This window comes from Myxocyprinus asiaticus, chromosome 40 (genome assembly GCF_019703515.2).
Source record: "Myxocyprinus asiaticus isolate MX2 ecotype Aquarium Trade chromosome 40, UBuf_Myxa_2, whole genome shotgun sequence".
Taxonomy (NCBI): Eukaryota; Metazoa; Chordata; class Actinopteri; order Cypriniformes; family Catostomidae; genus Myxocyprinus; species Myxocyprinus asiaticus.
Genome location: NC_059383.1, coordinates 859695 through 874800, shown reverse-complemented (window position 1 = coordinate 874800; position 15106 = coordinate 859695). Strand labels below are relative to the sequence as shown.

The 15106-nt window shown below is 40.0% G+C and overlaps 2 protein-coding genes across 2 annotated transcripts in view; one reads left to right on the top strand and one right to left on the bottom strand.

The window, feature by feature from the left end:
• LOC127430648 (arf-GAP with Rho-GAP domain, ANK repeat and PH domain-containing protein 1) overlaps positions 1–12765 on the top strand; it is a 69536-nt gene extending 56771 nt beyond the window's left edge. The window contains exons 21-23 of the mRNA XM_051680573.1: positions 8696–8801; positions 10159–10306; positions 12664–12765. Coding sequence (XP_051536533.1) covers positions 8696–8801; positions 10159–10306; positions 12664–12705 — 296 coding nt within the window. The 3' untranslated portion in view covers positions 12706–12765. The remainder of the gene's footprint in view (positions 1–8695; positions 8802–10158; positions 10307–12663) is intronic.
• Positions 12766–13453: 688 nt separating this feature from the next.
• ik (IK cytokine) overlaps positions 13454–15106 on the bottom strand; it is a 41363-nt gene continuing 39710 nt past the window's right edge. The window contains exon 20 of the mRNA XM_051680593.1: positions 13454–14090. Coding sequence (XP_051536553.1) covers positions 14063–14090 — 28 coding nt within the window. The 3' untranslated portion in view covers positions 13454–14062. The remainder of the gene's footprint in view (positions 14091–15106) is intronic.

Sequence of the window (15106 nt, the reverse complement as noted above, 5' to 3'; positions counted from 1 at the left end):
TAGGCTCACTGGGGGTAATGCATATTTGCATAGTCCAGGGGGCTAGCTGTGTGCCAGCGTGTCTATACCGGAGGTGCCTCGGTCAGGGCGTAACAGAGCGGGCAGTGGGAGGATTCTCGGGAAGCAAACAGGTCTACCTGTGCCTGCCCGAATCGACTCCAAATCAGCTGGACCACATGAGGGTGGAGTCTCCACTCTCCCCTGAGGGTAACCTGTCATGACAGCGCATCCACTGCAGTGTTGAGGTCGCCCGGGATGTGAGTGGTTCGCAGCGACTTGAGGTGCTGCTGACTCCAGAGGAGGAGACGGCAGGCGAGTTGTGACATACAACGGGAGCGTAAACCGCCTTAACGGTTTATGTATGCCACCATTGCCGTGTTGTCTGTCCGAACTGACACATGCTTGCCCTGGATCAATGGCCGAAACCTCTGCAGGGTGAGCAGAATTGCCAACATCTCAAGGCAGTTGTGCCAACGTAGCCGCGGGCCCATCCAGGAGCCGGCGGCTGTGTGCCCGTTGCATACAGCGCCCCAGCCCATTTTGGAGGCGTCTGTCGTAAACACGATGTGCCTGGAGACCTGCTCTAGGGGAATGCCTGCCCGTAGAAATGTGAGGTCGGTCCAAGGGCTGAAGAGGCGGCGACAGACCGGCGTGATGGCCACGTGATGTGTCTCGCGGCACCATGCCCATCTCGGGACTCGAGTCTGGAGCCAGTGCTGAAGCAGTCTCATGTGCATCAACCCGAGCGGAGTGGCCACTGCTGAGGATGCCATATGCCCCAGGAGCCTCTGAAACAGTTTCAGTGGAACCGCTGTCTTCTGTCTGAATGCATTCAAACCAACTGTGCGCGCTCGTTCGTGAGGCACACCGTCATTGAGACTGAGTCTAACTCCAAGCCGAGAAAAGTGATGCTCTGAACCGGGAGGAGCTTGCTCTTTTCCCAGTTGACCCGAAGCCCTAGTCGGCTGAGGTGCGAGAGCACCACGTCCCTGTGCGCACACAACAGATCCCGAGAGTGAGCTAGGATTATCCAGTCATCGAGATAGTTGAGGATGTGAATGCCCACTTCCCTTAACGGAGCAAGGGCTGCCTCTGCGACCTTCGTGAAGATGCGAGGGGCCAAGGACAGGCCGAAAGGGAGGACCTTGTACTGATACGCCCGACCCTCGAATGCAAACCGCAGGAAGGGTCTGTGTCGAGGTAGAATCAAGACGTGGAAGTACGTGTCCTTCAGGTCTACTGCCGCGAACCAATCTTGATGCCAGACGCTCGCTAGAATGCGTTTTTGCATCAGCATCTTGAACGAGAGTCTGTGTAAAGCCCGGTTCAGTATACGCAGGTCCAAGATTGGCCGCAACCCACCACCTTTCTTGGGTACAATGAAGTAGGGGCTGTAAAACCCCTTCTTCATCTTGGCTGGAGGGACAAGCTCTATCACATCCTTCCGTAGGAGGGTAGCGATTTCCGCGCGCAAGGTAGCGGCGTTCTCGCCCTTCACCAAGGTGAAGTGGAAGCCGCTGAACCTGGGCAAACGCCTGGCGAACTGAATCGCATAGCCGAGTCGGACGGTCCGGACCAGCCATCGCAACGGGTTGGAAAGCGCAAGCCACGCGTCCACATGACCCATCCACGAATGCTATCTCCGTGTGGGCAGCACCCCAGACACGAAAGACAGGCAAGAGATAATGACTGCAACCAGGAATAACACACAAACGGAAGGGCATCTTTAAAAAGACGTTCCGTGTGTTCCGCTCTTTTAGAGAAATATACTCTTTTTTTTAGAATATACACTTTTATTTCTGCCGAAGCACCCAGGGGCGTTCTCTGCAGTGCACCAGTGCAGAGGGGGGAGAAGCCACTGAAATGCGCCGTCAGATCCAGCAGAGGTGAATGAACAGCCGTGGGAATTCAGCTCAGTGAGCATCGACCGTTCGGCTCCGAAGAGAAAATCTGAATGAGTGGTTGCATACCAGCTCGTTTGATACCCGTATGTTCGGGGGAGTGGCATGCAAATACCACTCGCCAATTTTCATTGGCCTTTTTTCAAAGACCAGAGGTGTTTCGGGCTCCCAAGAGTGACCCCTAGTGTCACTACATCGACACAACGTTGAGTGAGTGACAGATGGGGAACTGCAGGAATACTGCATTCAAATTAACACACTTGTACTGCAGTACTGGAAACTGCAGAAATACTGCATCCAAATGACCACTCTTGTACTGCAGTACTAGAAACTGCATGTATGCTCCATCCAAATTACCAAACTTACTGTAGTACTGGAAACTGCAGAAATACTGCATACAAATTACCACACTTGTACTGCAGTACAGTACTGGAAACTGCATGTATACTCTGTCCAAATTACCACACTTGTACTGCAGTTCTGCTGTTGTTCTCTAGAACTGCACTCTGCACTCCTACACTTAATATATTTTCTGTACTTCCCTAAATTCTTTAAAAAGACTGCAAACATAATGCAGGTTATTAACAGTCAGCAATTTATTGACATTCAAATGTTTAAAAAGGTTTAAAAGCTTTTAAAAATGTGCCTGGCCATTAAGACATCTGTGCATCAGCAACGCAAAATTTCAAATTAAACATTCACTAACAAATATAAAGTATAAAATAAACATGAAAAAATTTCTAATGTATAAACATTAGCGCTGTCGTTTGATTAAAATATTTTATTGCAATTTATCGTATGATGTTCATAGTTAATCACAGATTTTTTAAATGCTGAAATATGACTATATATACTTCTTTTCCTGTCAAAATGCATTTAGTTCCTACTAAAATAGAAAAGAAAACAATATGCAACAGTGTTTTATTAATATTTTCCAAACAAAGCCTTTCACAGTATAAAGATAGAAACACACTAAAATAGCACCAAGTAACATAAAACATTCCCAAAGTATAAGTTAGAGGTACACAAATTAAAAGAACTTGTCCACATAGGTTGAATATTCATTGCAATGCACATTAAATATCTTAAACCCTCATCCTTCACAATATTAATCTTCCGACAGGCTGTGGCTGTCCACTTTGCTACCACAATCGCAAAGTTGCATTCACATGATTCGCGCCGCTTTGAACTCCACATGTGAAGTGCTGAGTCTTGAGCCCCATATTGGGACGCTAATTGTTTTACATGGGGATGTATTGTAATTCCAGCATTTACTGGGGCTAGTCAGTGATTTTATTGCCATCCAAATCCAAAATGTCTGTGTTTTTCTCACTCCACCCATGAGAAAATTCCCGGCCGAAGTACATACTGTTTTTTTAAAAACACCTCCAAAGTCATGTGGTAATTAAATTTCCATCTGAATCCACTTCTCTCAGTTTAAAAGCAGGAATCAAACCAAAAGTTATTTTTGACCTCTGCCAAGTGCCGTACGGTTACTATTTATCAAGGTCTATGGTAATGTGCATGTGTAGAAATGTTGGAAATTATTCACATTAATAAAGTTGTGTCCCTGCTCCACCACAATGAGTGGGAGCTCTTAAGTAGAAAAAAAAGAGGTAGCGCTAACCTTACTTTTCCCAAAATTTTCCACATTTTCTTTACGTGGTATATGTGCGGCTTTCCTCTCTCTCTCTCTCTGTACGCACTTGTGTCTGTGTTTGATTGCTGGAGAGAGAGAGAGAGAGCGCGTACGTGCAACTGATGATGTTCTCTCATCTCAGCATGTGAGAAATGAAAGCATGAGCAAAGTGCACCGTGTTCACTCTACTTAGAGTTAAGCAAAATCCTTAAGTGCGCACGGCCGGCCTCCAATCGGGCTAATCAGCCGAGGAGAGGGATAAAGCCGAGCCAGATGCAGCAGTTTGAGAGAGAAAGCCACACGCAGCTGCCGTGTGTGTTTATGTTTGTCTTTTTGTTTCATTAAATATTACTTTGACTGTTCAGCCGGTTCCCACCACCTCCTTGCCCATTTTAAACCCTGTTACACAATGACCATCTGAATAGGGCTTTGTTTGCTTTTAAGCACTAATACTGACAACATTATGATACTCTATCCGAATAAGATGGAAGCACAACGAGGTGCAGAGGAAAGGCTGGCCACTTCACTCCAACGAGTCATATGAGTGTGGCTTTAGTTTGCTGTGTCTGGATTTGTCTTGTACAAAAAAAAAAAATACAGATAAGAGGTCCTTTTTCCTTCACTTTGATCACCAATTCTGAATTGCTGCTGTGTGTTTGTTTGTGATATGTGGGTCTCTGTGTAAGGCCCCCCGGTTACATCGCAAAGGTTCCACCCTATTGCAACCATTGTTTAGCTCTCAAACAGACCTGAATAGAAAGCCAGAATCTAATGTCAAATTGGTAATTAGGTTAATCGCATTCAAAATAAATAAATAAATAATGCATCAAACATTGTAAATTAATCACATGCATTCATTTCGACAGCCCTAGTTTAGACACTTTAGAACTGTAGTTTTGTTCAACGTGAAAACTGCATTTGCAGCTCCATTTGTACTGCAGTGCAGCTGTTTAACTGCACTGAACTGCAGGTAAACTACACAAACTACAGCTCTACTGCATTTATTTGAAATTGTACTACACTGAACTGCTATTATTTTGCATTGTACTGCAGTTATACCAGTGTGGAAGATATACTTAACTGAACTGTAGAAGTACTACACTGATCTGCAATTGTACTGCAGTGGACTATATCAGTACTGCAGTTAAAATGCAGTATGTGATAGCGGATGCACAAGCCATGTTTCATCAAGTAAAGGTCACCCAGATGTGGCATGTGGATTTTTTCCACTTTTTGTTGTTTCCTGGTGGTGATATGTCACAAGATCCTGTGGAGCACAGAATGAAGGTTCACCTGTTTGGGGCAGTGTCTTCACCAAGCTGTGAAAACTATGCCTTGAGGAAGATCGCACAGGACCAACAAGCCCACTTTGACTCTAGTGTTCTGAACACCATTCTTCAGAACTTTTATATGGATGATTGTTTAACATCTCTACCTGCAGAGGCTGAAGCAATCCATATTGTTCAGAATCTCATTGTTGCTTGTGCCAAGGGTGGATTTCAGCTGTCAGAGTGGATGAGAAATAGTTGCTCTGTTATGTCCAACATTCCAAAAGAACATCAATCAAAGGCAACCAAGGAGCTCAACTTGGATAAAGATGATCTGCCAGTGGAAAGAGCGCTGGGGTTGCACTGGTGTACAGAAGCAGACACATTCATCTTTAGGTTATCCATAAAGGAGCACCCTCATACAAGTCATGGCATGTTGTCTGTGGTAAGTTCCATCTACAATCCCTTGGGTTTCCACTCACCAATACTCTGTCTGTGAAATGGGTGTTGCAGGAAATGTGCAAATGCAACGTTGGTTGGGATGACAATATCCCTCAGGTCTTCTCTCAACAATGGTCTATTTCTCAAATAACAGTGAGTATGGGAATGGGACGGTGTCATACTTGAGGTTGGTAAACAACAGAAAAAAGGTTAGTGTTGCATTTATGCTGGGAAAATCCAGAGTTGCCCCACTGAAGCAGACGACAATTCCTAGGTTGAAGCTTACAGCTGCCGTTCTGGCCTTTCAAGTGGATAAAATGCTCAAGCAGGAGTTGCATATCAATCTGGATTCATCAGTTTTTTGGACTGTTCTGAGGTATATTCAAAATAAAACCAATCGGTTTCACACCATTGTGATGAACAGGGTAGCTGTTATAAGGGATGCGACAGATGTTGTGCAGTGGAGGCACATAAAGACAAATTTGAATCCAGCTGATGAGGCATCCACAGGTCTGAGTGCTGAAGAGTTTTTGGCATGTAAGAGATGGCTGAAGGGAACTGAGTTTCTCTTAAAAGTGGAAGAAGAGTGGCCCAGGTTGAACATGGATCAGATTTCCATATTATTGGATGACCCTGAGATAAAAAAGGACTGCATTGTAAAGGCCTTTGCCTGTTTTAGAGAATGCTATCAGTTTTTAAAATACTTTTCTGATTTTGGGAGACTCAAAATTTTGGTGGCATGGATGCTAAAGGTCAAGGAGATACTTATGCAGCTTGAGAGACAGAGGAAGACCTTGCAAACATCTCTTTGTGCAGGAAATGATGTTCCAGGCATAAAGGCAGACAAAATTCATGCTGTGTTACAGAAGACAAAGGCTGAAATGTGTGGCCAGTCATTGACTCCTGATGGTCTTATGAGAGCAGAAACTGTCATCATTCAACATTACCAACAAGAGAGATTTCCTGATGAGATTGCTGCATTGAAGACAGGAGCTACTATCAAGAGAAGTAGTAGCACCTTTAGGCTTGATCCTTTATTGGAAAATGGTCTTTTGAAAGTAGGAGGGAGACTTGCCAGGGCTGCTATGCCTGAGGAAGAAAGGTGTCCAATCATACTGTCAGAAGAACAAGCCATTTCTCAACTTATCTTAAGGAAGACACATCAACAATTGGGCCATGCAGGGAGAAATTATATATGTTGTCATTTCATCCAAAAGTGTTACTGGATACTGTCATAGATTATTTTTCAACAGGCAGAATTGGCACTGTGTCCAGTGTCGTCGTCTTCAAGGACGGGCAGGAGAGCAGAAAATAGCTGACCTGTCAGCAGAAAGGGTCCTACCTGATTTGCCACGATTTACAAACGTGGGCGTTGATTACTTCGGACCAAATGAAATCAAGAAAGGTTGTGGCTTAATTAACCTTGAGGTGGCTTACACTCTAGATAGAGACTCATGCATTAATGACATCCATCATTTCATGTGTCATCAAGTTTCCCAGTTGAGATCTGATAATGGTACAAACTTTACTGGAGCCGAATGAGAGCTGTGGGAATCTTTAGCTGGATTAGACCACAACAAGATCCAGCACACCTTGCTACCAAAGGGTCTAAAGTGGACATTCAACCATCCTGCTAGGTTTCATTTGGATGGAGTTTTGGGAGCAGCTTATTCATCTTGTCAAAAGGTGCTGTATTTTACCATCAGACAACAAACTTTGGCTGATGAGAGTTTTCAAACTCTTTTGTGTGAGATTGAAGCAATGCTCAATGGCCGTCCCATCACCAAGGCCTCTGATAATGCCTATGATCTTGAGACACTTACTCTTAACCATATTCTTCTCCTGAAATCTGAACCACTTATGACTCCTGGACTTTTTCATGAAAGAGACTTGCACATCAGGAGAAGGTGGAGACATGTGCAGTATTTGGCAGACATTTTTATGGAAAAGATGGGTGAGGAAAGACAGAAATGGATGAAGCCACGAAGAAGCTTCACAGTGGGAGACATTGTCACCATCATGGATCCTGTAGCTCCTCATAGTTACTGGCTGATGGGTAGGGTAATCAAGACATACCCAGACAAGAATGGATCTGTTCGTTCAGTACAGCTTAAAACAAAAACAGGTCAGTTGGACAGGTCTGTATGCAAAATCTGTCTGCTGCTGGAAGCAGAGCACTGAAGAGGAATTGAAAAGACCATACTCCAAAGCGAACAAGGAAGATATCTTGGGACAAACCTACAAAACTTTAATGGCTCCTTTTATTAGTAAACAGTCCAATCACAATATCAAAATTATGGGGCAAGTCATCTGTTTGTGTCAGGTGATAAGGGCATCAGCTGGGTACAGCTGGCGGGAGAATACGGTTCTTACGGTAGCCATGCAATTTGTTTGTTTTCTTAAGTAATTTATTGCGATGGACAGTACCATTTTATATGTATGTAAAACACATCACCTTCATTAAATGGGACACCAAACCCAGAGACATCGTGGTGTGGTCATGTTTATTTCTATACGCATAAAGAACACCTCTACCACCTGTGTTTAAAGGCTTATAGGAAAGCCTCTACAGTATGCAGTGCATTAGAAGAATAGAAATATGGACAATTTATGTCTATGTTCTTTTGTGCATTAACTCTGTCCTTGTTTTATGGCAGGCATATTTCTAAGACAGTGACATGCTCCATATATACACCCCTAATGTCCTTTCTTCACTTCGACCACACCATAAGAGATTCTGTCGACTCTTTCTGTAAACTCTGTAATCTCATTCTTGCCTTTGTTGATACAGTAACATCAATAGGTCTCTGAACACAAATTTGTGTTTCTCATTAAATAATCACCTGCCCTTTTTTGTTTTGTTTTCCCCTTCCTTTTCTTTTTCTCTGGGGCATTTAACCCAGAATGAAGATTTTAGTTAATCTAAGTTTACTGTAAATTTAAAACCAGAATCAAAATGATTTTTTTAAATGTAAGATTTAAAGTTTAATTTTTTGGGTGAACTATTCCTTTAATGTTTTAAAATGAGCTTAATGTGGCACTGACAGCTGATAGTTTAGTGAACACATCTTCAGGTGTTTACGAATCATCATCATCAGCCGATTTGGCTGTAAATATTTCATTATTTAACATTTGTGTGTGGTGTGAGCTGTTTGTTAATATTGCCTCACAGGTGACATGCTCAAGGACAAGGTCACATTGTAAATAAAAAAGATTATTCACTTAATTTATAACGAACATTTTGAATTACCATATCATTAGTTTTAACTTGGAAGAAACCCTCGGCACGGTGCATCTTCTGACTTTAGAAATAAGTGTGACATTAGACTTGCTGCTTCGTGTTGGAACACGCCACATGACATGCAGAAATTGTCATACATTTATAAAATATAATTTATATAAAATAAATAGACTGGCAGGTAATTGTTCTTCATATTTCTCTTCAGCTCTGCCAGATGAAATGGACAGGCACAGGACATACCACAGACTGGTGAATCAACTTCCACCTGATAATCGTGTGACACTAGCAGCTCTTTGTGGACACCTACACACGTATGACAACCAACTCAATATCACAGTACAACATTTCAATCAAGCTGGATTTCACCATACGATATTCTGTGTGCTTCCATCTGATACCATTAAAAAAAACAAAAACAAAAAAAGATATCTATATAGGGTTGACCGGGGCTAGCTGTGACACTTTTCACTCCTGTGAATGTTTATTAGAGCATTTAAAAAAAAAATATATTTTTTTTGACATCACACCATAGGCAAACGTACTTCTGGCTTCTTCAGAGCAGCAGCTTTTAATGGTGAATACTGAGCAGCGCTGCAGTTTTATAATATGTTAGTGTTTGATCATGTTAATTATAAACTATTAAACTATTGACAAAACCAGTTTTAAATTGGTTTAATATGCCTGTATGATTTTGCTAGACATGTGACTGCTTTTCAGTGTTAAACGTGTGAAGATGTATATTCATCAACCTGAGAAATATGACATAAAAATGAAAACCACCAGACATGCAATATGCATCTTTACAGCTTAAATTATTGGTCCACATACAGCAAATAATATTTGACTTAGTAGGCAATTCAAACAGAACAGCCGATTTATACTGAACAAGTCACTTACTGCATTCAAAATAAATGTGAAGACATGTAGTCCAGGGTTTTTCTAAGTTTTAGACAGTGAGCAACCCCCCTGACGAAATGCATTTCTGTATTTGGAAAAACTCTCCGTCTCTATGTGAAACTGCACCAGCACCAGAGTATTTTTGCACAGTCATCTAGTTTCGAGTATGTTTGTAGGTGTATTGTTTTGTGAGCATTTCAAAACTATGCTATTTTAAACACAGATGAACTTCTGTCCTGCTACTGCAAAATGTGATTATAGTTACAGAAATTTAAATTCTCTCATCATTTACTCACTCTCATGTAATTCCAAAGCTGTCTGACTCTCTTACTTCTGAGGAACACAAACAAAGATATTTTGGATATGTATGTGAGATGTTTCTGACCATACAATATGTCAGTGGGGTCCAAAAAATATCTTGGTTTGTGTTCTGCAGAAGAGAGAAAGCCATACAGCAAGAAGATTATGAGAGAATTTTTATTTCTGGGTGAACTATTATAGTTAGTTACTTTAAACAGTTGTATGTTCCTCAAATTTCAACTGGATATTGGGGATTTTTTTCAATTGTTTTTGCATAGCCCCAAATAATAAAGGAAGCCACTTTTGCTTTCTACAGTTGCCTGGATGTTTAAGCTAACCAAAGACTAAATAATGTTGTCAAACTTTTAACAGGAAATGAACTGTGAATGAAAATATCAGAGTTAAGTTGGGTGTATATGACATCTTCAGTTGTGAAACAGCTCTTCTGAATCTGTGTTTTTATGCTCTCAGTGTCCAGCTGCACAGTGAGATCAACCTCATGACTGGTTATAATCTGGCTGTGGTGTTTGTGGCCACACTGTTTCAGGAGCTCGCCATGAACACAACCATGGTACACCTCACCAGAGAGCTGATCATACATCACACACACATCTTCACGGTGAGCAGTCATCTTAAGTGAAATAGTTCACCCAAAATGATAAAGGCACTGGCACATTCTCAGTGAAGTGCTTCTTCGTGTCTGAATGTTTGCCAACATTCAGACACTGGCCACACCGCTGGAGGCGGCGTTTAGATGTACATTTGAGGATGCTCAAGACTACATGTAAAACATATGTTATCATTGACTTCATGACTCATTCCTGAGTAGAATTCACACGAGATCAGTAAAGCTGTATTAATAACTCGATGATTTAAAGTAATATATTTGCAGTAGAAAACGCGTCATTTGTAACGCTAATCTTATGCATTTATGGTGCTAATGCATGGACATAATATGCGCAGATGTCACACTGTTATCGTAATTTATGATGACTGATACTACTGCAAATATGGGTGTGTAAAAGAGTGTTAATGGGCAGAATACAGAACAAAAGAATAATGAAAAGGGATGTAAATCTCACTGAGCAGATGTGTAGTTGATCTTAACTGACTGAACAGTAATTAGTTGTCGGCCTCTAAGTAGGTGGAGCTCCAGGTCACACCAGGCCAATGGCAGTAAGAAGGTGTTTAGCAGCTGGTACGGAGCTATCCTGAAAGTTCATGCTGGCAAGCAGTTTTAAACAACCGAAATGAACACAAAAACACCAGATTTTGTTCTAAATGATGTCACCCATTTGTTCTTTCATTCTGTATGAAGTGTGCATGGCACTTAATTCTCATCATTTACTCACCCTTAAGTTGTCTTAAACTCGTATGACTTTCTTTACTCAATGGAACACAAATGAAGATATACAATTCAAATGGTGAATGGTGACCAATATTTCAAAGCACACAATGCAAAACAAGCACAAAGGCAGCATAAAAGTAATCCATTAGACTGTAGTGGTTTAAAGGAATAGTTCACCCAAAAATGAAAATTTGCTGATAATTTACTCACCCTCAGGCCATCCAAGATGTATCTGAGTTTCTTTCTTCATCAAAACAGGATTTAATACTTTTAGGATTTCATTTCAGGCCTCCTCCTTTAAACAATGCAATTGAATGTCCTCCATTTTTTGACAGTCCAAAATGCATATTTAGGGTGCATCAAAATAATCCACACCACTCCAGTCGACAAATAAAAGTCTTCTGAACCCAAACGATTGATTATTTTTAGAAACAAAACAATACTTAAATTTTTTAACTACAAATGTTTGCTTCCGTACATCTCTGTGACGCTCATGTGAGGGAAGACATAAGCTTGTTGGAAAGGTCATGCGTCACATGGAGTCAGGAAGCACGTCATTGTTTACATTGTTTTTTTATTATTTGGAAATTATTATTTGTTTTATTTTATATTGTTTTGAAATTGTTTTGGACTGTTTTGATTTGTGAACGGTGCAAGTTTCTCTTGTAAACAATGAGGCGCTTCCTGACTCCTCCTCCACTTGACACGTGACCTTACCAACGAGCTTACTTCATCCCTCTCATGAGCACACATCACAGAGATGTATGGAAGTGAACATTTACAGTTAAAAAGTATATACATATTGTTTTGTTTCTAAAAATGATCAATAGTTTGCGTTCAGAAGAACTTTGTCAGCTGGAGTCATTTATTATTTTGATGCACCCTAAATATGCATTTTAGACCATCAAAAAATGGAGGACATTCACTTGCATTGTTTAGAGGAGGAGGCCTGAAATGAAATCCTAAAAGTCTTAAATTCTGTTTTGATGAAGAAAGAAACTCAGATACATCTTGGATGGCCTGAAGGTGAGTAAATTATCAGCACATTTTCATTTTTGGGTGAATTATTCCTTTAATCCATGTCTTCTGAAGCCATCTGATCAGTTTTGGGGGAGAACAGATCAAAATTGAACTCCTTTTTCACTGTACATCTTGCCCTCACAGTCTCGAGGCACAATCATGATTTGAATCTCAATTAAGCCTTGCTCACACCACCAGTGACAAAGAGACACAATCTCATTCAATTTCAATGAGAGTGACTTCTGCCGACAAGATTGGCAGTGAGCAGCACAACAAAGTTGAGAAAAATGTAACTTTATGCAAATTACAAGCAGCATTAAGCAGCAACTACCAATGAGAGTGAAGACAGCGGAGCTCACGTCATCTGTCTCTGTGACATACTGGTGTGTAGTGCAGGCAAGACAGAGAAGTTATAATGTTGAGGAATTTCACTGTTCTACATTTTTCTGTATCACATACATGGATTCAAAAATGAAGTGTGTCAGAAACTGATGAGAGAATTATCATTTTTGGGTGAACCATTCCTTTAATGTATAAAATGCTTGGTTTAAACTCAGGCATCTCATTCTGTCACATTGGAAATACATTTTATCTGATACTGTGTACAGGGTCATGAGGAGAGAGACGGAGCAATCATCACCGTATTGTGAAGAACTCGCCATCTCTCTGCACAGTCTAATGGATGGATCAGAGTTCATTAGTGTTACACATCACAGCTGAACCAGATGTTTCAGCAGCCCTCCCTATAAACTGATAACTTGCAAATGGCCTGTTAACACTAATATTAATCTTTATTAGAAGTATTTTTGTTAATTGAGTTTGTTATCGAAAATGACTGCTTTAAGAGCAGATATAATCTTTAAGTGCTTCCCAACATTTTATTCTATCATGTACCCCCACAGCACCATCAGTAAGGCTCACGAACCCCTTCCTCGACACAACCAAGAAATGTGTTCTTTCCATAAGTCATACTGCATATCATATAATATTATCATTAATATATTATTACTTAGTTTAAAATTTGATCATTGCTAACATATTACTCTAAACACAACTTCCTCTGCCCATAAAAAAAGAATCCTCAACCTGTTTGTCTATTTACAAGTTGTGAGTTTAAATGGAAATAACGGAGAAATTTTCTTTGAGAAAGAATAAATCAAGATGGGACATTTAAAGCTGAAGTGTAACTTTTTGGTGTTAAAATCCTTTTTCCTGTCTCAGCTTAATATGCAAACTTCACAGGCAAAGCCATTTACACTGTCTCTACGTTGCTATACAAATTCCTGTTTGTTTTTGTGGCCTGTCCATCACCACACAACACTGGACTCAACCAATGCATGACTTTGGAGGGCAGAACTCACTGTTTGTTCGACAGCAGATGGGGGCGTATTCGGAAAGCTCTTTGAAAATGTTTATTTTTTCCAATTACATTAAGTGGCACTAGTGGTGCAGAAATCACACACTTTAGCTTTAACAAAAGTACTTTGCAGTCTTTTATAAAGGCATTCAATTATCATCAAAGCTCAAGTATGAAATACCACAGACAAGCCACAAATCCACAACACTTAAACAAGTTGAATGTTTCTGTTTCTAATAAGCAAAGCAAACAAAATCACCATATTTCAAAGAAATACTCCTGGCCTGGAATCACCGATTATACATACAAGAGCTCTTTGAATACTAAAAGAATATGGTACCAGTAATACTTTTTTGGTTATTTAGAGAATATAAAATGAAATAAAGCCACAGTTCAGATGGAACAGAAACAGACAATGGGGTTATTTTGGGCTTTCAAATTAGTGTACAAGCCACAGCCTGATGTCACATTTTACCATGAAAAAAACAAAGACTCTGTTTAATAAAGTATTTCAATCAATCAAATGCAATCACAATACTATGACTCATAACTAATACGATAACTCATTACTGTTTTATATATATATACACACACACACACACACACACAATACACATCATATACATGCAGCGTAATGATGAAATTGAGCTTTAATATTTTGGCCGTTTGACATCCACCCTGTAAGAAAAAAAAAAAAAGTCACCAGTCTACTTTCAATGACTACAGTAATTTCAGTTCATAACAGCAAACTGACTTCTAATCATGATTAGTCTTAAACTGTGTAAATTAATCTAGTCCAATTAAGAAATTAAATAACTGTGTGGGCTAGTACAAGTATATAATGGTCCAAACAGACAGTTTGAAGAATAGTGCTGTGATTTCCCAGGATCCCACATCTTTGATCATTTGATCCAACATGATGATGGTTGGAATTGATTTTGAACAGGCACAACGTTTCATTTGTATATTATTATTTTAGCTATGTTTTTTAATATGGAATGTAGGGCTGAAACTAACAATTATTTTAATAATTGCACTATGATTATCTACTTTTGTTGCTGGCAGAGAAGAAATGTAAAAATTGACGTCAATTTTTGTCTAAAAGGCACGTTATTCAATATTTACTTATTTGTTGAACTGTTGAATAGAAGCATTATCACACTCATCACACTTGTGTTAAAGCGTTCTAAAGACGAAACACCCCAGAATAATGAAGTATTTTAAAAACTGGTATGACAACTTACGGTGGCACAATACTGCCAGGTACTTATTTTTATTTATTTATCTTTTCTCAAGGCATAATGTTTTGTAAAAAAAAAAAAAAAAAAGCCATAATTTCTTGTGATGAGACTGTTATGTCAGAAAAATGACAAAATCTGTCATTTTAGCAAGATGTTTTGAGCATCTGACAATTAACAGACTACGTGTCACTTTTTATGTCCCAGCCCACCTGTACTTAAAATAAAGTGTAGGATACTCGGCGGTAAATAAATCCTACACATACATTTTTTTTTATTTTGTAACATTTTTTAAAGTCAGCATGGATTTGGGGATCTTTCTCTGGAATCGCAAGGTTTTAGAAGAAAATATTCAAAAATAATGCTGGACAAGGATTTTTTTTTTTTAACCATGTTCGTGTAAACTGCAGGCAAAGACATTTTGGAGTATTGGCAAAAAGAACGAGAATATAATAT